At 41.5% G+C, this 24720-nt stretch overlaps 3 protein-coding genes across 5 annotated transcripts in view; 2 read left to right on the forward strand and 1 right to left on the reverse strand.

Moving 5' to 3' along the window:
* LOC135431516 (GTP-binding protein RAD) overlaps positions 1–24720 on the reverse strand; it is a 35208-nt gene that overhangs the window by 4910 nt on the left and 5578 nt on the right. For 2 of the 3 annotated variants that reach the window (XM_064686695.1, XM_064686697.1), the window contains exons 2-6: positions 16185–16572; positions 8655–8802; positions 7332–7448; positions 1391–1705; positions 1211–1299 (exon numbers count right to left, since the gene is read on the reverse strand). In XM_064686695.1, the coding sequence (XP_064542765.1) occupies positions 1211–1299; positions 1391–1705; positions 7332–7448; positions 8655–8802; positions 16185–16391 (876 nt within the window). In that variant the 5' untranslated portion in view covers positions 16392–16572. The remainder of the gene's footprint in view (positions 1–1210; positions 1300–1390; positions 1706–7331; positions 7449–8654; positions 8803–16184; positions 16573–24720) is intronic. The other variant, XM_064686696.1, reaches the window with a different exon arrangement.
* Positions 13440–14769, forward strand: LOC135432171 (uncharacterized). Its single transcript, XM_064687692.1, has one exon. The coding sequence runs from the start codon at positions 13552–13554 to the stop codon at positions 14617–14619; it is 1068 nt and encodes a 355-aa protein (XP_064543762.1). The 5' UTR covers positions 13440–13551; the 3' UTR covers positions 14620–14769.
* The window catches only part of ASPP (Ankyrin-repeat, SH3-domain, and Proline-rich-region containing Protein), a 52403-nt gene continuing 52174 nt past the window's right edge, over positions 24492–24720 (forward strand). The window contains exon 1 of the mRNA XM_064686693.1: positions 24492–24565. The gene's annotated coding sequence lies outside the window, so the exon portion shown is untranslated. The remainder of the gene's footprint in view (positions 24566–24720) is intronic.

Genomic DNA, 24720 nt, shown 5'->3' on the forward strand with positions numbered 1-24720 from the left:
TCTTCGGCGTGCCCAAGTTACGCTTGCATTCTTGTTTATAGGTAAAATGCTCTTCTCCATTGTTACACATTCAGTATTAAGTCAGGCAGAAGTTTATGAATATTACTGGGAATTTTTTTAATTATCCGAAAACAAAATAATCGTAAAGATATTTTATCTTTTTGGTATAGCAAGATCACTTGATTTACTTTGTAGGATGCTTGGTGTTCGGTGATTCCTTCTCCTTCCTTCTCCCTAACGTGATTCCTTCTAGCACAGCTATTCCACAGCTCTTCTATGTGGCTGCTTCATATACTATCTTGTATATATTTACTTCTAGCCGTCATATTGCTTTGTTTATCCCATTTCGTTGCCTGTTAAATTTTGGTTAGGGTACGTCACAGTCGGTCTTAGTATTCATCCTACACTTTTATTTTGTTTCAGTCTTAATTTTTCAAATACCTGACCAGCTTAGCCTTTCTCTGAACAGCTACACGGCATGCCGAGGCGAAGCATAAAGAACTCACCCACTTTTGCCCTTATTTAAGGTACAAAACATTCCTTCTGCCGACTGGCACTTGAGTATGCAGGCAACGTAGCAGCATGCTGCATGACACAGCACCCAAAACCTTCTTCCTTTCTGCCCTACTCCGCCTCTCTCTCTCTCTCTCTCTCTCTGTCTGCCTCTCCTTATGCAACTTGCAGTTTAGGTAAAGTTCTTGGCCCGTTTTGGTTCTGCGGTTCTTAATATTTCGAGTTATTCAGAAATTTTGCTTTTGTGGCCTAATTAGTGGCTGCTACAACTTTGAGGGGCGGCTGTTGTTGTGCTACGCCCACAATTTACACACAATTCAAGTCGCATTCGCTTAGTTTGCATTTGTAATTAATTGAATTTGTGCCGAGACAAAATAACAAATGGCTTTCGGTCAAGTTCAAGCGGTTGGCTCTGTGCAAATGCCAAAATTTGTCTTTTAGTGGCGAGGGTAGGAATTGTAAATGTAGTTGTGGGCAGTCTCTAGGTTAATATTGATATGTTTAACAACAATTATAGCACGCACACAAGGGACACAAGGGACACAAATGCGACAACTGGCCGAAAGGAAAGCAGCTGCAAGCTAATGTCAGACTAAATATGAGAGTGTGTGTGTGTGTGCGTGTGTATTTGTTTTTGTGTGTGAGTGTGTTGTACACTTTGACAAATGGATCGTTTGGGCTTATGCGCTTGACTTACCTTGCTCTCCGGATTGCCAGTGAGGAACTTCAGCTCCGACTCGGTGCCATTCAGAATAATTGAAACGTTTTGCTCGGCCTCATCGCACTCTGCCGAGACCCAGGGCCAGAGATTAAGGGGCAAGGTATTAGTCTTTTTTTTTTCTTTGTAAATGTATCATGCGGCAGCTGCCGCACTTACCTGGTCCATCGTAGGCATTGATGCAGTCGGAGGTGCGAAATTGGGAAACGAGCGCCTGTTTGCCGACACCGGGCGAGCCGAGCATCTCGACGCGATAGAATTCCACCGGCTGATGATTATCCTGGCCGGAGCTGGCGGCGAAGCCATTGCTGTTGCCGCCGCCATTGTAGTTGTTGCCCAGACCCAGACTGCTGCCGCCGCCGCCGGCACCGTTAAGCCCGGCCATCGCATTACGCGGATGCATGGGACTAACCGGGGCGAGGCTGTTGCTGCGCGAGCGACGTCTGCGAAAGGAGTCGCCGCGATTGATGATGCCTGCGAATGTTGTGTCAGCCATGAGTTGCATGTCGCAAATGTTACCGAGTAAAAAAAAAAAACCAGACAAAAATATTCCAAATGCAATGCGTGGCCCGGGCCTATGCGGCGTATGCGCAACGAGGCGCCATGTGTTGCTCATACGCCGCGTTGAGCCTGGCTAAAATTACGTTTGCCTGCCGGAGGCAGCTGACTATAATAAACAAAACAAACTAAAACAACAACAACAATGCTTAATCTATCTTTTGTGTGAGGTACAGCCCTTCTCTCCTCTCATCCCCACCCGCACTTCGTGTTGTCTGCGGCTGTAATATGGCGAACATGTTGCCAGTTGTTGCGCCTTTTCAAATGCTGCTGCAGCCCTTCAATTTATTTCTTTTTTTTTCACTCTTCGTGGTTTATTCGAAATGGTTTTTGCGCAGCTGTGCAGCAGGCGGGCAGCAAGATTGAATAGAGGCTTTAAATTTAAAAATTCATTAGCTGCAATGTGCATTTGCGCCTATCTATCAATTTTGGCCAGTCGCATTTGAAATGCCAATTTTCTGTTTACATTTTGTGGTCGCCGTTGCAGATTGTTTGCCTATGCATGATGTCGGACCTATGTAAATATTTTATTTGTGCCTGCTCGAGTAGGTTGCAGGTCTACAGTACTTCAAAAGACATGCACATATTAGTAAATGTATAAAGCTATCCTAAACAAATGTTGAAAGCTATCTCTGACATTGAAATTGCCCTCTTTTGCTACTAAGAGCTTAGATAACGTAACTTGTTAAATGATTGATTTTTGTTTGCCGATTTGCTATCGATAACTTTCTATCGTGTTGATTTGTAAGTACTTATAGCTATTAATATGATTGGCGTTGGCAAAAGTTCAATAAATTAAAGAAAATGTGCGTTGTATAAAGTCCGCAATCTTTTCTTGTTTTCTCTGCATCTTTATTTTACAACTTTACCCCTAAAACTTAAGTCAAGTATCAAAGCTCTTTGTATCGTTGTTGTTTCCTTTCCAACATTGATACAACTAACCTATTCATATTTCGATATATATCGCCTATTTCTATATATATACATACATTGCAATACTTAAGTATTTATAATGATATTCAACATTGTAAGTTTTCTTAATATTCCAACTCTTGATATTATTAGGGGCACCAAGGAAGTTATCGATTGTACCAATTATCGAAATACTCGATAGCGCCGTTTAACGGTGAAGTAAATTTTCCATAGTTTTGCAACACTTACATAGCTGCACATATGCAAACACACTTTACAGTGTATTTAACATTAGGATTATCTGCAAGTTGTGAAGACTGCGCCTTTGTTTAACAACTGCTGTGAATACACGATATGCATTTGCAAATATTTTTGTTTGCCAAGCATTACAAAATAGTTAGTTGAGCATTTAATGGACAGCTTAATTGTTGGCTGTTCTGTTTTAATTCAAATAAATATCATGTGAGGTACACTAGTCAAAACTAATTTCGGATTGCATTTCTATATCTATTTTGATTTGAATACTTATATTAATTGACAGAAGACACTATTTATGCATATAAAATGTATTCATTTAAACAGTTGAAAATTGAAAAGTCTTTATGAATGTATTTATTCAATGTCGTCAAATTGAGCCAACGGTTTAAGAATAATATGTAAAAATCCGCAACAAAATTTTGTTTGCATTTGACTTGTGCCTGTTTATGCGATTGTTTTGTGTACATTTAAATGTCATAAATAGATTTATGGCCTGCTTTATTGCATTCGGTTATTTCTGAATTTAGCCGAGAGATTTTTCTCAAGCAAACGCTGCGGTCATTAATTGTGTAAATTGAATTAATTGCCAAAATGGCAATAAAAATCTACAAATGCATAAATATATGTATTTGCATGTGCCCGAGGGGGTTTTAAGGGGGGGGGGGGGGCAGAGGCGTAGGTGTGCGGCCATCATCATTGGAAAGCCATAAAATCGCCCGGCTGGGTGGCAATTTATAGTATAGCAAAAATTACAATTGCGATTTTGCAAAATTTCATTTGAAAACAGAAAAGAAAAAGAAAAAGAAAAGGTGAAAACTGCTGACTATAAAATTCAGCTTTTAAACAATCGTTTTTCTTTGTGTTTTGTTTCGTTTTGTTACAATAAATATTTGTACAAATGCCGAATGTTTAAATTTAGCTGAGGAAATGATCAAGTGTTTAGCTATTGAAATTGCCCAAGTTTATGCCTCGAACATCTAGCTAGATGAACTCTGAAATGTAATCAAAAATAATTGTACTCTGCATAACTAATAAGGCAGCAGAATCCAAACAGAGCAGAAACTTTGAAGAATTTTCACTTTTCGAATTAATTTTCTTTCATTTTTAAGTTTTTTTTGTTTCTTTTTATGTTTCGTAGAATTTATCTCAATCGACGCAGCTTTTGTTTAACTCATATTGCTCGTTGCTTTTTGATGTGTCTTTAAATTATTATTTTAGCTATTTTCGCCTTTCGAAGTTGCCTTCACGCATTGTTTGAACATTTTTTGGTAATGAATAACTGCTTGAGAAAATAAATATCAATTTTTATTTGCCGATTGATTTAAAGTTCGGCGAGTGTTGCACGAGATTTCGCACATGTTTGCCTTTTGCTAAATCATTTTCAGCTGGGTATTGCACGCTTTCAAGGTGATAAGAGATTAAATATGTACCGAATCTTGTATATTTAAATACGCGTTGTTGCAATATTTTAAAAATGATTAATTGAAATTTGTTTATTATCAGAATGTGGCAAACCAGCTTCACGAACAAAAGCTCCCTAGGCAGGAAGCTGGTTGAAGCATTAAACCAAAAACTAATAGGGGTGCATTCTGCTATGTCTATATGTATATATAGAATCTTGAATCTCAACAACAGAGGAGTCGGTCTTAAGCTTAGGATTGCGATTTGCAGAAAATTGTATAAAGTATAAGTTATATTCTTCAATATGCTGTCCACAGCGTAAAAATAGTCCTTCTGTTATTACTGCACATATATATATATATACAATATGTTTTCAATGGATATGTCCCAGTCGAGCATTGTTGAACGTTTCACTTTTTATTCGCTTGTATATAATTTATTTAGCTGAGATGAAGCCAATTAAGCTATGCCAGCTGCATGAACAACGCCTCATCTAAGTCATATGTCCCGATTCGGTGCGAGATGCGCCCACACGACCATGCCCACGTCACCGAACGCCCAATGTCCAGAGACATCCTTCAACGGGCCGTGCGTGGACATGATTCAATTATAATTGAATTTACACAGCGAGCGTCATCATAACCAGACGCAGTCCTGCAGCCAGGCTCCAGTTCGCACACCAATTCAATCTTAAGCACAGCAGAAGAACTACACACACGCACACACACACTCATACGCACACACACTCACACACATACAGGCATAACATGCAACGCATTGTGGCCGCTTTTGGACAGCTTTTCATTGAATGTTTCACTGGGTGGCGCTTCATTGGCTGACGCTGACGACTGACACACGCTAGCGCTTCAATTAATCATCAAACCAGCCCAACCCCCTGCCCGCCCCAAACCTCACGCCCCCTACGTACTTCAATGAAATTTTCTGTAAATGTTCTTTATTTTCCCTCTGCTTTTTGTTGTTGCTGTTTAAATTCAAACTGTAAACATAATTGATGGGGTTTTGCTTGCCTTACGGTTTGGCGATTCGTGCCTGAGTCGACTGCGTATTAAGTTTAATTAAATTTGTGCACATGACGCACCCGGCACAACCACAAGGAATTCTCTCAGACTCACACTCACACACACACACACACATGCACAGACTCTCGGTGGGATGACTATGTTACTTGCATATGTGGACATTTTCTTGTATTCGAAAGCAATTTAGTTGAGTAAACGCTGGCAACTTCATTGAATTTTAATATGCAGCGCGTTTCGTATGCCATTTGAAACATGTCCCCAGTCTGCGCTTCATTTACCCAACCAGTGTCAAAAGACTGACAATTTAACGTACTCAACTCAACTATATATATATAATATATGCTATATATATAGGTACGCAAGGCGACAGTCGCTGCCAGTTACAAAGTTTCACTTTAAGCCTTAACACCGTCACTTGAATACCCTATCAAAGCTTACACTTGAGTGTATCTATGCTCTAGCCAATGCACAGAATCTTGAAATGCATTTGGTTCATTGTGATGCCAATTGCCCAGAGACTAAAGGAACGATAGAGTTAACCTTTGTTCTACCTCGGATGAGGTCCAAAAAGCGTTTGAAAGAGATCTCATAAATCCAACTGAAACTAGATGCCCGGGAAACAGAATTTTGTATTGCATACAACTGTAAGGGGAAAGACAGGTCTTTATAGAGACTTGAAGTCAGCTCTGGGTCCGGCTACAACTGCATAGTCGATGAAGCTCTGTGAAACGTTTTCTAAATCCTTCGGGCTATACAGCTTGCAACGCTGACACACTAGATATATATAATTCAAGCCACTTTGTGGCATAATCTATGATTATAAGCCGAACATACTAGAACGTAAGAGCACTTTAGAAGAGAAGAAGTTTGCAGCCTTGATCAAGTTTATCTAGACTAGATTATATAGACGTTTGTCAGTATATTTCGCTAGCGCACTCTTGAAAATAACATGTGTCTCTTTATTATGTCTCTTAAAAGTTCTGCAGCAGAAGTACAAAAGTTTTTATTCAACTTTGGGCATTCATTTGTATATATTAATATTCTTATAATAGAGCTGTCTCAGAGAAATAAGTAAATGTGCATAAAATTTGTTTCAAAAAAGTATTTAAAGGACAACAACAAATTTTAAATTAAACTTAAATTTAAAGTAAAATTCCTTAAAAAAAAACAAGCAAAACACATTTTTAACACATTTATTTAAACTGATATTAAAATAGTCCATCTCCTTTTTACTTTCATTTAATATATTCCAAAAGGCACAGCTCTCAAGTTGTCTGATGCTTGGCTAAGTCGAAATACCCGCTATTAGGGCATAGCAAACAGCTGCTTGGTGTCAATTCTAGCAAAGAGTGTTTGGCTATGTGTGCGTGTGTGGGCTTGTGTGTGGCAGTTGAGCTTAAACACGTACTTAAAGGAGACATGCATTTATGCAGGCTAAGACACACACACACACACACACACACACGCATAGCGCGTAGCTAAAGCATGCTAAGTTCTCGTTAAGGTTTCGGTTTCGGTTTCCGTCTCGGTTTCTCGGATTGGCCCACGTTGCGTATGTGTAACAATAACGTGACACAAATATAGAAATGGTATCTGTTGAAAACTAAAGAGTGCGTTGGGCCTATCTTAAGTGGCATTAAATGTCACTGATTGCCTTTTAAGGCAACCTTTTTGAGATTCCACCAAGTTCTTCAGACACAATAATTGTATGCCCAAAATGGCCTAGTTTGCCCAGAGTCCGAATTGCTTCTGGCATGTGTGTTGCCATTGTAAAATCTAAGCCCTGGCATCCACAGCTGGCGTCTCTTTTGTTGATTTTCCATTTTGGAATTAATAAATGCGGCTAAGAAGCCTTTTGTGTAACTGCCCCATTCTGTGCCCGTGTCTCCTTTCTCTATCAATCTGCTGCTGCCGCTGCGTTTGTCACTTACCTCCTTTGGATGCACTAAATGTGCGCAGGCGATCCACATCCTCGTCGTCATCGTTCACTCTCAGGTGATGCATGTTCATTGTGGGCACGTCCAGGAAGGCGTTCGATTTTCTATGCCCTGCAAAATCATGATATTAAATTAATTTCTATCTTTTTAAATTGCATTACAATCAGCGATTGCAATTTATTGAACAAGCAAGCGATGCACTTTTCTCAACTTGAGATTGCAAGAGTGCAGAAATGTGTAGGTTGTTGCAGATTATAAAGAATTTATTAAAAGAAGCGGCAGGAGTGCATCATATATCTATAGAATTGTACCTGCATGAGACGAAAATGTACTGGAATCACAGTAAGGATTAGCTGGCATCAATTTTATCTACCGCTATCGGGGCTTGTCGTAATGTCTCAAATAAGAGCCACAAGTATAAGTTTTATATGTATTTAAAGGAAAGGAAATTGACTTATCTAAGTTTATCTTGAAGCGCTCAATAAAGAAAAACTACCTACTCCCTGATAAATGCCTGATGTTATAAGAGTAGTCAAACAATTGATCTATTGTTATCTCATGCAATAATGCATAATATTAGATCCATTGTCGGACTAATATATAATATGACGCACAATTTCAGTAAGTTTCTCTTTCCCAAACAAGCTTGCCTATAAGTTTCCACGCAAGATCAATTTCCTACATATTAATCTATTTATTAATTTATAAACAAGAGTATTTATGCTGCGGCCGCTCGAAAAGCTTCGCTCTTGTTTTTCATTGCCCGGAAATGTCAAGTTTTTCTTTTTACCCTTTGAAAGCGATTTCTTGTTGTTGTTTGCTGCCTGACACAGATTTGTACAAAGGCGTCAAGTGGAGGGGCAGTGGCAAAGGGGGCGTTACCATAAGTACATTCGGTGCTTTATTCAGATGGTTGTGCGCCAAAAGTGGGTCAATGGTTAAGTTTAACGATCGTCCAGCCTGAATGCGGCGACAGGGCGTTAATTAAATCAACTTTATACGAAAATATCTATTATAAGCATATCCACATCAAGCTTACAAGGCGCTAATGGAACTGTTTGTCGCTGAAAGTGCCCCGAATGTTGTTCATGATTCAGTGCGCCCTTCTCCCGCAGCGCTATAAATAGTCGCTCATAACTAGGAACATTGTCTGTCGCCAGCTCCTGCTGTTGCTGCCGGCTGTTAAACGATTTATGGCCAACTTTTGGCTAGTATCTTGAGCTGCATTAAGGCCGCATTAAATGCGGCCACTTGACTAATTTGTGTGGCAGCACACTTTTTGATTGCCCCGACGGCCATTACGAGGACTCTACTCACCGTGCGGCTGCGGCCGGCGCTGGGAGAGCTTCCGGCGCTGCGGGGGCGTCTCCGTTTCGCTGAGACGCGGCTCGCTGGTGCAATATGGGCGCGTCTCCTGCAGCGTGGTTTGTTGCTGCTGCTGCTGCGCCTGTGTGCGTCGTCGTACCTGCAAAAAGATAGAGCAAGTCGGTCGGGGGATTAACAGCAAGTAAAACCAGAAAGAACAGCTGCCTTCAGCCGAGTCAATGTACCTAGCTTGACAGCTATATCGGAGTCGAAGAGTTAGTTTTCTATATCTTGACCAATCTTATGAGCTACACTTTTAAGCCCCATCAAATTGGACTACTATAGTATATGGCTCCCATTCCTATAAATGATCGGATATTCAGCTGTTGACACTATTTTCCCATTTAGTTCTTTACTATCTTGTCAAGCAAAAGAAATTTTCATTCATAAACTTAATTTACGACCGATTGCTTCTTATTGAACGTATCTGATAAAGCTGACCGATCTACTTCAAGAAAATATACATGATGGGTCTATAAATACCTTCTTCTATGCCTCTACACATTTCGTGACAAATAATACTTTTTGCAAGGCTACCTGAGCTTAAGCCCAAAGTGGCGTATACTTAATCTTTCGTTTTAGCCCGTCAGCCATTGCAACATCAATCAGCTGCAGCTGAGGGACAAAGCAAAGGACCTGGCTATGGCCATACCTAAGGCTATTTCAAAGGCTATCAGTCTTTGATTTATGCACTGCAGCACGCAGCTGAAGAGAAATTAAATTGCAAAATGTCGAACACAAATCAAATTGCATTTGTTTGTCGCCCAAACACACAGCTCCCCTGGCGCACTTTGCATCACTTTAGAATTTATGGACTGCTTCAAGACTTGGCACAGCATCAAGTCGACATTTCGGACTGATTAACACAGTCAAACAAGTCAATGGAGAAAAAAATGACTGAGCCGGCAAAGAGAACGGCAAAATGTCAAGGGCGCACCACCCATTCGGTGGGTTCTGTGGCTCTCGAAATGGCAATCAGCGTTGCGTTTGTTTCTAATGCACGTCCTGCGGCTAACTAAATCCTGCGTTACGGCAATTGCTGCCTGTGCCGGCAGCGTGTTGACAACGCAACGAAAACTCATTTAAACACCTGTCCGTGCACCACTCGGTGCCTGTCGCTGTCGTTGAGCACCACCTCATTTGGCAACGCCAAAGCAGTTGCTGGTTGCAGCTAGTTTTCCGCACAAAACTTTCGCCGACACATGTGAATGTTGGCTCAGAACTTTGTTAGCAGCTTCCGGCTGTGCAGTGCACCACCCGCACCCTCACCCACACCCTCACCCACCGCCTTGAACACACGCTAATAGACCGCACCCTTAGACCGGCTCACTTTGTGGCTTTCACACGCTGGGCTAGCCGGATGCGTTGCTTACGTGCTGGCATCAGCCGTCAAGTGTCTGCGGATTTGGGCCACACTGAGAGCTGGGTCGGTGTTGGGGGGTGGGGGCTGACGGGTGGCGGCCATTAGCCAAGTGCTGTGGTGTTTATTTAGTGGCCAATGCCCAGCGCCTTTTTATGGCGCCCACAATTCATGGGCTGCCCGGCAGCTCGCGTGACCCGTAATGGCGGCTCTTGTGCCATATTTGCGTGTTTTCTTCATTTTCGGATTTAATCAAATATTGTTGCAGGGGGTCAACTGTATATATATATATATATATATATATATATATATATTTATATCTATATGTGTAGTGTATATAGTTTCTTCTTTGGTGTCGCTGCCGGATGCAGCATGTCTTCACTTAGTTGAACTTGCGGGGCTAAAATTAATTACATCCGGCTTTTGTGTGCGTTTGATCCGGGCCAACTGTCGTCGTACTGGCTGCCCAGGTCCTTGCTCCTTGTCTTCAATTTGTATCTGCTTAATTCCCAATTAGTCCTTGGGGCATTGCGCAGCTGTTAATTTCATTCATTTGTCCAGCATATAAACAACTCGAGCCTTCAAATATGTCGTGCATAGAGTCTATATAGATATGATTGTGTATGCTGCAAGGCCACAATAATATTCCTTTATAAATCAACTAAATAGACCAAATGTGTATCACATTTTTCGGGAAAATCCAACCTCGCCTCGCTGGAAAATGTTTCAACGAAAGGTTTACTTACACTCCGATGGCCCTCCTCTCTCTCCCTTTCATTATTTAAAATTAATGAATATATGTTTCAAAAATTTTGTAGAATCCACGGTCGGAAAATACTAGGAATACTGTGGCACCCCCATTTTTAAGCTTTTTATCCATTCAACTTTAAGTTCTTGTCCAAAGCTATTCATGAAAAATTATAAATTCGTGCTTAACATTTTCCCAAAAATTCCACCCCACAGCTGAAAAATTGTTGGGAAATTTTATTTTATTTTATTTATTATGCGCCATTTGTGTTTCTTTAAAAACTTTATAGCGCTGGGTATCTAACAGTACTTAGAAAATTGGAAACTAGATCAGCCCCAAGATCAACTTGAAGTGGTGAATAGGTAAATATAAATTTTCCCCTTGTGCGATGTTTAAATATAAAAAAAAATCTGTTGACCCAAGCAGATCTCGCTTAATACCTACTTATACAAGCTTACGTAACTGTGGTTTAAATATTGTTTCTTAGTTTCCACGCGTTTCTTAAAAAGTGTTGCACGTGTACTTGGAATCCTCGGATGGTAGTTCCTTATTTCAGTAAGTAATGTAAAATAAAGACATCTGCTTTCATCTAGCTCTTAGTCTTGGTGTTTATTTAACAATTTATATATATTTCTTAATCCTTACCATTCTGCTGGTTTGCTGATCATCGACCATGTCCCATTTCAAATCTGTTGCAACATCAACATTTTAATGCTTTTGCGCTTTTAGCTAATATCGCAACATTCTGTTACAATGCTTTGCAGGCACTTTTAGTCAAGTACAGTATGTCTTGGCTAAGGCGTCCCACACAGTGGAGAAGAGGAGCTGAGATGCTAGCTAAAGCTTATAACTAGGGCCTACTTATAGCTAAACTAGTTAACTAGTTAGCCAGCTAAGCAGGCTAATCGCTTATCGATATTTCTTTTGCGTGCTTATGGACAATCGATAGTATCATATTTCAATACTATTGAGCATATAATGCATTATACGAAACATTTATCATTAAAATATAAATGTAATGAAAAATTGTCTGTACTTAAATTGTATATTTTCCCTCTAACCCGCTCAGAGTCTTTTCATTAGGGAATAGCTGTATGCATTACATGCAAATGACTTTTTTGTTGTTGTTTCTGTTTTAGTTGAAATGAGTTTTTGTCGCTATCCTTGTTGTTGTTGTTGTGAATGTTGCAGTTGGCATGGTGTGAGCGTAGTTCTGCTTATGCATGATATGCCAATCTCTGAGAGCATCGTTTTTTAAGTTGTCATTAGTCCGTCTTTGCGTCTGGCATTGGCAGTGCCTTTTCGCCTTTTATCTGTTTCCTGCTTATTCCACATTCTCATTAAACTTTGCTGTCTGCGTCGTTTATTGTGAACTTATTATGAAATCGGGAGAGCTCAAAGTTTTATGCGAGCAACAAAAGCAAAAAAACAAAATATAAAATACAAAACTCATTTCATTCCCGCAGCAGAGCCACGCCCAGCAACAGTGCCGCCCATATGTGGCATGTGTGTGTAGAGAAAACTTGTTGCAGAGTTTGAGCAACTTTTTGCCAGATGCCTCGTAAATTCAACATTTGACATTTTTCAGCTTTAAGAGCGCTGCACATTGCTGCGGAGCTCTGGCGATAATAGCCCGCAGGGCACGCAGCAAGGACAACGACTCGCGACTCTAGTTTTCGCACTCATCCGGCCGACATTACGCATACGCAGTGTATGCCGCGTGTGACATGTGATGTTGCTTTTGTGCAGCATCGCAGCAAAAATTGAATTTGGCCCCAGCACATAATTCAATTCACACTCACACACACAGTCAATCAAAATGCAGATGTTGCTGATAATGGAGGCCTGCGGGTTGGGGTGAGGCGTGCTGGGCGCTCCCAGCTTAAACGGCACAAAAGTGTCTCATTTGGGGACATATGCAAAGATCTTAAATGGCACGTGGCACGCTTTGGTAGATTGTCAGCGCTGTCCCTCGATTCAGTTAGCTCTGGTATCGGGTTTGTTATGACGTGAAACTGGATGCCTGCCTGTTGGCTGCCTGTCAAAGTGTTTTCCTCTTGTCCTGCTGCCTGCCGGCTACGTCTCCCTTGGGCGCTGTTCCGATTTCACAATCAATGCCAACAACATTTGGCGCCAAATCGATAAACATTTGTGATATGATATCAAAGCACATCTGACCGGCATGATAGTTTCGTAAAAGCACATTTCCATTAGAAACTATACTTATGTGTGTATCCTTGGAAGGCATAATATTTGGAAGGACGCATTTTTAATTAAATGTATGCATATTTGTCCTTACGGTCTGAGCCTGGCCCTGGGCTCAGTTCGTTAATCAGGTTTTCTACAAATATATTTTGAAAATATTAATATCAAATTACATTGTGATTCTTCGAGTCTATATTGAAATCTACTTTGATTTCTACCTCCAAGAATACATCACCAAATATGGGTTGATTAATTTGAGCTGGGACTTCGAACAGGTTAGAGCATAAAATAGGCCAACTTTATTCTCTCATCAATACAGACGTATTAGTAAAATTCAAGAAATATTAAATGTACAGCCTACTGACTAAGCTATTTTCTTTTGCTGTTGCATAGCTAGTTTTCGATTATTTGCCAGTCAAGTAAACTTATGAGTAAATATCAGTTGTGCTCCACTACACGAGTTTCATAATATCAATTGAGAAAGAGTGAGAGGGGGAGAGAGAGAGAAACTGGATATATATAATTTAATATGCATTATGAAATACCTACAAAAATCCGAACATAACATGGGGGACCCCCGACTAACAACGGGCTTACTGCAATGCAGTGACTACACGATTTTACCGAAGGTTCCGCTGGGCCCGGTGCTGACCGTGGTCCAGCGGGAGCACGCTGGCATTGAGGTTAAGGTGCTGACCGAGCTGCTGATGCTGGACGAGGCGTACAGGGGCTACTTCAATGAGTGGCTCAAGGAGCTGGGACTGCAGCGCATGGCCGCCGAGAAGCTGTGGCCATTGACGCGCGACTTTTCCATAGAATCGGACGCTACCTGCCGGAAGCCGCTGCCGCGCAGCGTGGATGCCGAGGATGTGATCATAAACAAGTACCAGTTGCACTATCAGATTATAATGGGCTCCAATCTGGCCATGACTCGTGGCATTAGCGTGATACGCGCTCATCTGTTGGCCTTTCGGCGCGAGTTCCACAAACTGGATCTGACCGAGCAGACGCCCTTCGTACTGGGCGATGCATTTCACAAGCCCATCAAGTTCTTCATGGATCTGGCGGAGGAGCTGTTCAACTATTTCTATAGCCATTATCTGAAGCTGGATTGTGGTGCGCGCCATCTGGATCCGGGCGACTTGGCCACGCTGGAGAACTACCAGAAGATGCTGGCACCGTGCGAGGAGTTCGAGGAGTATCTGATGTATAATCTCAGCTACTGTCACTGCCTGCGTCCGTCGCAGCCCTGCCCCGAGCACGTCAAGCCCCAGCAAAAGTCAATGGAAATCCAAGATGCTCAACGTCGCGCCCTGCTGAGTCGCTGTCACAAGCGTCTGACCAAGATGTCGAGAAAAACTGATGAATCTATTAACGTTGTCCAAGAGTCGTTGCTCGATGCCGTTGATCTGGAGCATGAGCTACGCATGAATCAGCTGACCACTCGGCTGGCACAGTTGCGCGAAACCAACTCGATCCGGAATATGGGGCACGAGCGCAATCTCGTCCAGCAAATGATATACGCTCTGAGCCCCTCCCTGATGCCGCCCTCATTCCATCCGCAGACATTCACACCACCTGACTTACATCCCCAATTTCCCTAGGCTTTCGCCAGTTACCAGCAAATCCAACAAGTTGATATCGTGCCCAGCTGCCGCCCAAATGGAATTTAATAAATCTGCAAACTACAAATTACTAGCTGTAAATTACCGACCACCAATAAATATGCACCCCCATGGTATGCTCATAGAAAATACAGCGCAATAACAAATTTGCATGTAAATACAACAAGGAACTTTCCTACTTTCCGGCACGCAATATCGAGCAAAAGGGGGCGTGGCCGACTGCACAATTTGAGCCCCAAACCCGCCAAATCCGATTTGCAGCAAGCTGCACGAATGGGTCCAGTGAACTGCCAGCAGCTCAAGTGGCATTGAGAGGGGGTGGGGGTGGGGGCACCCTGAGGCAGGAGCAGCTGCTAAGCTGCGAGCATATCAAATTTCACTTAAACCCGTGCTGTGCAGTTGTTTATAAAGCAATTTGGAAAGCAACAGCAACAGTGGCAGACAGCACAAACTAGAGATGATCGCGTGCCAAATAGCAATATGTTTAGATTATATCATAATTTTCACATAAGCATTGTGTCAGGATTTATAGAAAAAAGCACATATTTTGCACTCTTTAACGTTTGCGTTTTATAACCTGAACCAAACCAAACCTGAACCATTGAAAGAGAGCTAAAAGTGAAAAATTCTTTAATGCAGGCGGAAAAAACATCTGCAACCCTATTAAGTGTATAAGTTCTTGGTCAGCATTAATAGCCAAGTCGACCTTCCTACGGTCGTCTGCCTATCTGTCTGTATGATCGCGTCGATCTCAGAACCAATTAACGACACCTGAGACACCGTTTGTTTCCGATCATTGATAACTTGCCCCGTTGCCAAGCAATCGATAAAAGTCGACATAGAAATCCTGTTTTTTGAGGTCGTTAAAAGTCTTTAAAAGCTAAAGTCACAAGTCTGCCTGTCCATCTGTCCATCTGCCCGTTTGTATAAACACATCGAATTGGAAGCTTTAATAGCCAGAGACTTAAAAGAAGCACGTATCCTTCTAGTCAACGGAAAGATATCGAGTTTCATTAAATATCGATAGCGCACCCCGTTGCCAGGATATCGTTGTAGTTATCAACAGCCTGCTCATCGAGCTCTTAATAGCTATAGACTAGTATACATATTCCACTTTCTGAGTGGGAGGTACTTCTCCAAAACTTTATGAAACTTATATTTGGAGACACAGTTTTGGGCCTTGGTATTTACACGCATTTGCCCTTTCATTTGGTTTCATCTAAATTGGACAATAATCAGCGAAGTTAATCAGTTACCGAGAAAGGAGTTTAAAAATGCTTGTGAAGCTAGCTTAAGGTTGGGTTCAGGTCGGAAACTGCCGACTCTTCACTCTTCCTTGTTATTTTTATAATTTTATTTATGTTTTCTGGTGCGTGCTATAAAAAGTCGTGACACGCCGATCGCTAACTCACGGGCACATCGCAAAAGCTCTAACAAATGTGCTCAACTACAAGTGAATGTGGCAAGCAATCAATTAGCTAAGCAAACTAAATAGCTGGTTAATTAATAGGCGCCCGGCCGACAAATTGAAATAGATTACTCACCGATCTGGCGCCCGAGGTGATGCGTGCGCTTTGGGAGCGGGTGGCGGGCCGGCGACGTCTGTAGCCGGGCGTGCCGCCCTCGGGCGTGGCACTGCCCGAGGGCATATTCTGGATGACCGTCTCGATGCTGCCCCCCGTGGCACAGATCGAGGCGCTGCGCGTCTTCTTCTGCATGCGATGATGCATCGGCGAAATGTCGTCCACCATTTTGCGAGGACTTGCGACTGATTGTGGCTTATGACTGTGGTGCTTCTTGTGGTGGTTGCTGTTGTTGTTGTTGTGGTTGTGTTTCGTATACTTAAGAACAGGGTGCACTATGCATTTGGTGCTCTTGCTGCTGCTGCTGCTGCTGTGGTGGTTGCACTTGCGAGTGCATAATTCGCATTAACTGCAAATAAACAAATAGAAAAGCGAGCAAAGAATGTGAAAAATGAAAGAAACCAAATAACATTCAAAATGAAAATATTTTTCATATATTCGCATGGCCGTGTTTTATAAATAAAACCCACCCGAATGAAAGCAAAACTGAAACGAAAGAAACACTGACAAAGCAAATTTGGCCGAGTGAAAAACTAAGTAAAATGTGTAACAACATGCAGCATAATTTGCTGTGTGATTTTTCATTTCACTTTTTATTTTGGCTTTATACATAGATTTACGCGCATCGCTTTATCTTTTATTTCCCCACTCGAATATTATTTTTAGCCCGTTTCACGCTTTTCATGTGTCCCACAAAACTGGGTCACAGTCCGAAGCAGCGCGTGGAAAATCACACATCCGTCGGTTGGGTGGGGGGAGGGGGAGGTGCAGCTGCATTATTTGGATACCGATTATGCACAAATAAAAAAAAAACATTGCGGCTTATGCAACATGCATATCAATAAAATAAATAGGTATTAAAATATATAAAATTAATGGACTTGCCATTAATATCTGTTGACATTAATGCGAGGCACAACAGATAGGAGTCTCATGTTCCTTGGGGCTTGAATGATCTTATATAGCTAAAAATAATATTGAAGAGCGAAATATTTAGGTTAATTTGAATGTTGATCAACAATAATAATGATAATATTTAATAACCATAATTGAGCATCCTGGGTTGGAATCTCATGAAATAATTCAACTTGAATAAACAAATTCATACATAAATTGCATAGATTTTAAGGGGATTCGAACCGCCGAACTACAGCATGTTGGTTCGACTTGAAATCAAAATTAATAGAGGCTTAAATTGCATAGATTTGAATGATATTTGAACCGCTGAAATACAGTTGTTGGTTCGACGTGTAGACAAAATAAATCCATTCATAACATGCATTGATTTTATTGGGATTTGAACCTCTAAAATACAGCTGGCTGGTTCGATTTGAAGACAAAATAAAACCATACATAAACTGCATAGATTTTAATGCGATTTTAACCGGCTAACGATAGCTTGTTGGTTCGACTTAAAATTGAAAGTCAAACTCTTGATTGCAATAGATTTATATTGAGTTAAATCTCAATTGTATGTTCAATATTCCATTCTAAATTCCCTAACAGAATTTATTTCTTTATTTTTCTCCTTATATTATAAATGCCTTCACTCTAAACATTTAAATTCTTGCTCTTCCAGTAAATAATCATTTCATATTGGGCTTTTACTAGGTAGACCAACACTTTTGATTTGCTAATCGAGCTTCCACGCTGTAGTCTAAGCACTTGAGAACTCAATACACAAGCACACCATCTGATGTGAGTGTGAGTGTGTGTGTGTGTGTGTGAGTGTGAGTGTGTGTGCTTTCATGTGGTTGGTTGCGAGTGCTTTGAGTGTGTCTGTTGTTTAATCATGTAGGTTTTCTTTATTTTTTCCTGCTAAAAATACATTTTTCTTTGGATATGTTTTGCTTTCCTTTGCTCTAGTGTTATTTTTGCTTGCATCACCGCCGTGCCTCGAGAGAACGGAACTTTCTCGTTGCTCTAAACATTTCACAATTAATGATGTAAATAAATACAAAAAAGAAGAGAAGCTAAGAAATTGGCTTTTTATCGAGGGCGCGTTGATCTGGAATGCATCAATTGCAACCAGAGCGAAGCAAACAACTTGATGCAGCTTTGCGGTGCAAACTAATCTTGTGCCGAGAAGTTCCGTAGTTCCGAGCACTTCTCTAAGTCCTGCAGCTTAATTGGCACTAATTGCCATTTGCAGGCCGAAAGTGGCTGAGATGAAATCCATTTCTTGGCCAGCTTTAAGCCAATTACCCAGGCCTAAAACTGAAATACAACCAAATTGAATTTATTAGTATACCCTGGAGGGATTTAATACACAAGCACAATGGCGCCGGGGCATGTTGATGCTGATGCCTTCAAGTCTTGAGCATCAGCAATCAAAACATATCTGTAATCTGTTTAGGCTCGCACTACTTAGATATGCATCATAAGCTGCCGGCAATGTATCCATGTTGCCATCGCCCTCCGTCTCTGTCCCGCCCTGCCTGCATCTGGCCTGCGGACCAGACCTGGTGCCTGCCTAATCGAATTACGCTTCAAAGTCGCTGGGCCCCCCAGGACTCATGGACACCGCCAGGCGCCGCTGGCCATCCACTGCTTGTTCCTCTGCCGAGTGCAATTTGGGGCATGACCATGGCCTGCTGCAAGGCGCTGTCAACCAAAGCTGTCGCGGGCAAACAGTTTAACGAGCTGACAGCTTCAGAAGCTGTTCATTTCCCGAGCGAGGGCTGCACACATTTTGTTTTATATTCAGTTTTTAACGGAGATTGACACAAATACTAGAGTTGGGTGGGCTGCTGTAGAATAAGAATTGCATTCTTAGATAGAATTTCTTTAGGTTTTCTGAACATTAAATAATTGTTAAGTCTTAAATATGTATTGTACATATATGACTAAAAATAATGGGGTATACCTCTACGCTCTCTATGCTGACATCTCGTATAGTCCGCCTGCAATGCTCTGAAAGCTGCGGCAACGCATCGATATTTATCGATTTTGTCTATATATATACATACATTATGAGGTTGAAGATGGCCCTTCCATCTGTAATACACAGCTGCACAACTGTCTTATCAACAGACACAGAAGACTCCTTGAAGATATGTCCCTTTCCCTGGGCCACCTTTGGCTGAACTTCTTGGGGACACAAGGCAAAGTCAAGGACCTGCCTTTCTTGTTTTCTGTTTCTTGCAACTTTTTGCAGTAATTAACTTTTTTGAATGATTAAAACGTAAATAATTAAAAGTGCGCGTTTATTTGCGCTGACTTTCCGCCAGCTGGCAGCACTTGGGGGCGGCCAAGAAGCCACTGTAAAGCTGCTCAGCATAAGCAGCAGCTCGGGACACACACGCACACACACTCACACACAATACACAAAGGCCAAGTGGGTAAATAATGCAGAAAAAGTTCATGCTTGGCCCACGCGGCGTATACTTTATACAATACAAAGTGAACCCTTTAAACTTGGCCCAAAACTTGGGACCTGCACGATAAGCGCAAGCAGGCGAAAAAGGTTTATATTCTCGAGGCATTGTCATTGTGACTTCACGCTTGATTTGCCACGTTCCGAAAATCCACATAAACGAGAAACCAGCGATGCATCGCCAGCAAAAGGGATACAATAGAACTGGGAACCTGGCCCGGCAGCTGAAGCCACTCGCTCGTGCATAAAGCTGTTGCAGATGAGGTCTTGTTTGCATTCAAATCATGCCACAGGCCCAGCAACAACAGCAGGGTCGCCAACTAGATAAAGGGGGCGGCCCGGGCCCGCCTCTAATTGCCCGACAATGTCCGCTGACTAGCCTTGATTGGCCTCGACAGAAGCTGCATGTGTGTACGTGTGTGTGTGTGAGGGGGGGGGGCTCTCAGGGAGGTTTTCGGCCTTGCCTTTGGCACACAATTGGGGCTTTTATGGTGCCACATGGTGCGTTTTCGGCTTGTTATGGAACTTTATTTTTTTTGGGCATTTTTTATCTAAAACAAAAGTCGACAACAGAAACAAAATTCTGGCGGTCTATTAACATAAATTTGATGCCAACTCAAATATTTGGCCACATATTGGTTAATCAGCGCACCTAGCAGAGAGGGGGAAGGGGGGGAAACGGCCCATTGAAGCGGCAGCTGCCACCACATCCACATCGATGCACACTCATATATATGCTGACAGCTGGGCCCGATTCCCAGCAACTCAAAGCTATCAGCAACACACACACACACGCATACAAAGTGCGTGGGGGGTGTTTTTTTTTTTTATCATTGAGATAAACCTGACAAAAGCCGATAAGTGCCGCACGATATCGTGTGGTCTTCTCATGCCAAATGACGTGCTGCAGACAAACAGCGTGTTTGCCGTGAGGCATGAACTGAGCCTGTGACACCTGTCATCTGCTGTCCTTCGACTAAATGGAGAAACAAGGCACAGCAAGTCAAACGAAAATGAAAAGCTTGACTAAGGCTAAGGTGTCAAGCTCTTAAGAGCCAGACAAGTTTTGCATAGAAGCTAACTCATGAAGTTGGCGCCCGGGCGGGGATAATTTCTTTGCTTAAATGGGACAAGCTGACTAAATGATTTAGTATCTATTAATAGTTGTAGCATTAGAAAAAGACTGATTTTTATAACTTATATATACTAGCATATGCATGTTATACGCAGCTTAACAGTCTGTACAGTTTGGTTAACATAAGTGCAAGCTGTTAAGATTAAACAAACTTTCAATTGGCGCCCGAGCAGGGACCATTTCTTTTCTTAAACGGGACAGCTTGATTAACAGATTAAGTATCTATAAGAAGTCGATTTAGAAATGGATCGATTGCTAAACTTGGCTTGAGTAACATATAGTAGCATATTCGGGAAATACACAGGTTTAAAGGCTGTCAAAGTGCAGTTCCGTCAAGCATGCTGTTAAGATTTAACAGACTTGTAAATGGCGCCCGAGCAGGGACATTCTGTTAAGTATCTAGCAGATATGATAATGTAAAGTGTAATATCAAAATGAAAAGAAATGTTAATCCTGCTTTAAATCCTTTGACTTAAAATTATTTTACGAGCAGGGATCAGAAGCAGCACTTTAGACTTGGGTCCTTACTTTAAACAACTCCAATTAACTGAGAGTGCATGTTGTTTTCTTAATATGCTAGCTTTACCATGTCAACGATGTACGTATATGTATATATATTGGACATCCTTAGCTCAAGGGAATCGCTCGCTCAAAGTAATAATGTTCTGTAGGTGCTCCGTACAGGACTCGGCAGTTGCGTGTGCTGCGAACAACTTAGTTCAATGTTCTTATGCCTGAACTGTTGCTGTTGTTGAGAGGCGTTTGTCGTTTGTTTTCATGGCCACGCATACATTCACACACACACCTGTACGCACACGCACCTGTTGCATGCGGGCGATAACATTATTTTCAATGGCCAGAGAAAAGGGGCACAACTAAGACACGCGCACACACACAGAAACACACACATACACACACACACACACAGCAGGCAACATGTGGCATTGTTACAAAGGTCAGAACGCTGTTCAGATGCCTTTTCCGGCAAACCCCCCACCCGTACTCCCCCATCCCTTCGCTTAACCAACCCTCGCAGCGCCTATTGTTGTGTCTCTTGTATTCGGTGTCTTTTCTTGTAGTTTGTTGTTGTAGTTCTTGTTGTGGGCTTTTCAGTGATATTTTTGTGCTTTAACATGCTTATTAACATTAGCATTAACATTATCGTTAGAGCTCTTCGTTAGCGGTTTGTTGCGAGCAGCTGCGGCAGGAAAAACAAATTTTATTACTCATACGCCGCGTAGACAGCCGGCCACAAGTTGTTTGTGCGACTATTTGCTGTTTGTTTGTGTCATCAACATTAAATTGACGCTTGCTGTGATTTTGTTCCTCAACGAAAACAAATTTTGTTGTTGCCCAAATAAATTTCCATGCATTTAGTTTTGACAAGCCGCGCGGCGTGTGAGAATTTTGTATAATTGCAAACGAAAATATTTAGAAATAAAAGCAACAACAACAACTCAAGCCAATGGCACGCGGCGTATATACATAAATATTTTGATATACATATATATTTATAAATATATATAGAACTATGCGACTATTCGTTGATCTTTTGTGACATAATCACATATGTTTCAATTCCCAAGAGTTGACTTCTCAAGCCAGCGGTCAAAAAGAGCATCAGCTAAACGCTGGAAGCGTGTAGAACTTTGGGGAAATTGGCTTGGTTCATAATGCCAACATGTGGGCGTTTATTTTGTCTGCGCATTGACTCATATTATACAAGTATATAGCTATAAATAACAGCTCTATTGATAACAGGGAAATACCAGACGTTTAATGGGACAACAGCTTGTTTTGTTTTCTTAGTTTTTGACAGCGCAATATCAGCGTGACTTTTGTTCAGGTAATGTTAGAAGGTGCGAATAAGACAATTGCGACTTCTTAAAGTAGCACAAAATAGCACAAGGCTTTTGAAAATATCTACAACAAGTCAAGCCAATTGCTAGCTTTAGTGTACTTCTTCATATTGGCAGAATAATATAAACATTGAATTATAAAACAAATCGACCGATAAATGCTGTAGAATATAACAGGGTATCTTTGAATATAACAGGGTATTCTTTACGGGTATTGCCAACTCAAAGTCAATTGTTTTTCTTTGCTTTCAACACGTTTAAGCTATTTAAGCTCAGTAAATAAATAATTGGTTTTATTTTTCCGAAATTCAAACTCGACCACAATAATTTTCCCATTCAAATTAAAAAGTGCTTTAGTTATACAATTTTGATTCAATTAAGCCCACGTAGACTGCAGCATAACTCAGGTTTCTTTCGGCTTTATTCAGTTACATAAATGTACAATAAATCGATGCGCCCAAAGGAGCCAGGCAAATGTCGGGGCTAAATGTTATTTTTGTCAAAGATTTTCCAAAACGTTGCACAAATCGACGAGCCACAAAACAAGAACAACAACAGCAACAAGCTCGTTGGGGCGCAAATTGGCGTCTGCTTAGTTTAAAGTTAACGTCTTTTATGTTGATTATGACACATGTAGGTGGATCTCTCCCTCTTCCTCTCCCCCTCCCTCTCTCTCTCTCTCTTTCGCTCCTGAGTCCTGTTTTTGCCCGTTGTGCATATTTTAAGGCGTCTTCTTTAAGGCACTCACAAAAACTGTCGACAGGACGCGTTGGGGCTCTGTTTTATTTTCAATTTGGCTGCGGACTGCCGGCGGGCGCAGATGTTTACACAAAAATTCACTTCATTTAGTTTTTGACAGCAGCTCCCGTCCCCTGCCCCCTGTCCCCTTCCCCCCTAAATGCCAGGCGATCAGCCCCGAAACGCATATCCTTTGTGAAATCTGTGTTAATGTGCGTATGTCATAATTAACTTGAGCACAAAATAAATTGGAAATTTTTCTGCGAGCCAAGTTTATTGCCCCCTAATTGTATGCGTGTGTGTGTGTGTGCCTGACAGGCTGTGTTTACGAGTGTGTTTATCTAACTTTCTCGCATACAAGCATATTCCCTGGCTTTGTCGAGCATATGTTGAGAGTCCTTCGCTGCGTTTGACTTCACACACTTGGCAGACTCTCGTCTCTCTGTGTGTGTGCGAGTGTGTGTGTGTGTGTGTGTGTACACACAATCGCCTTGTATTTGCTTGCTTTGTGCGCTCCTCAGCACCTTCTGTTATTTTATGCATTCAGAATTTTTCCAGCTTGTGAATTTAATCATGATTTCATTTACCAGAATCGATCAATTGTGTCTATTTTAATATCTGTTTATTTATTGTATATAAAGTAATCGCTTATGGAATTCTAATCGGTAAGTTCTGTAATCGCCCTTCTATGCGATTTTCATCAGTTGAAAGATTTCTTGTAATGTTCTTCAAATATATATTCTGAGTTTATGACCAATTAAGGCTTGCATATTGATTTAATGCTACATATTACTATTTGTCTAAATCATTTGGTAATTAAACCTCGCTCTTCTATGTGATTTACGTGATCTCAGGTAATACTTAAATTAGGGCTGATAAATAAATGCGGTTCTTTCCCTCGCTCACTTTGTTTCTGTCTCTCTCTTTCTCTCTCTCCTACTCTCAGTCTCTTCCCCTCTCTATCTCTTTCTCTCGAACTGTCCCTTTTCCCACGCCCGCTTAAACCGTCACGCTTTATTTTCTCCCCTTCTTTTTCCAACCCTATCGATAGCGCCTCTCTATGCGATTTTCATGAATTTAAATAACATTAATTTTATTTTATTTTCATTCTAACCACAGCTCTTGATAGGCACAGAAAAGGCCAACAATTGATCAAGATGCCCCAAAAAGTATCAGACTTAAAAGCTCAGTCTAGACGGAGTTGGAGCGACGGCTTTTATCTTGCTTTTGCGGGGTAAGTACCGCCAGATCGGGCTACAGGTCATCTGCTAGTCGACTCGCACACTATTTGATTACACAAATCCCTAAATTCCTTTGTATTGTATCCGTCTATCCGTGCTCTATCCTTGCTTTCCTTTGATCTTTCGACTGTATTGTGAGAGGCGCTGA

Source organism: Drosophila montana, unplaced genomic scaffold, assembly GCF_035044405.1.
Source record: "Drosophila montana isolate Dmon_TW-CO22-7 unplaced genomic scaffold, ASM3504440v1 contig_3200_1, whole genome shotgun sequence".
NCBI classification, from domain to species: domain Eukaryota; kingdom Metazoa; phylum Arthropoda; class Insecta; order Diptera; family Drosophilidae; genus Drosophila; species Drosophila montana.

Excerpts from the sequence above, each read along its gene's own strand:
- LOC135432171 (XM_064687692.1), top strand. The coding sequence starts at position 13,552 with ATGAAATACCTACAAAAATCCGAACATAACATGGGGGACCCCCGACTA.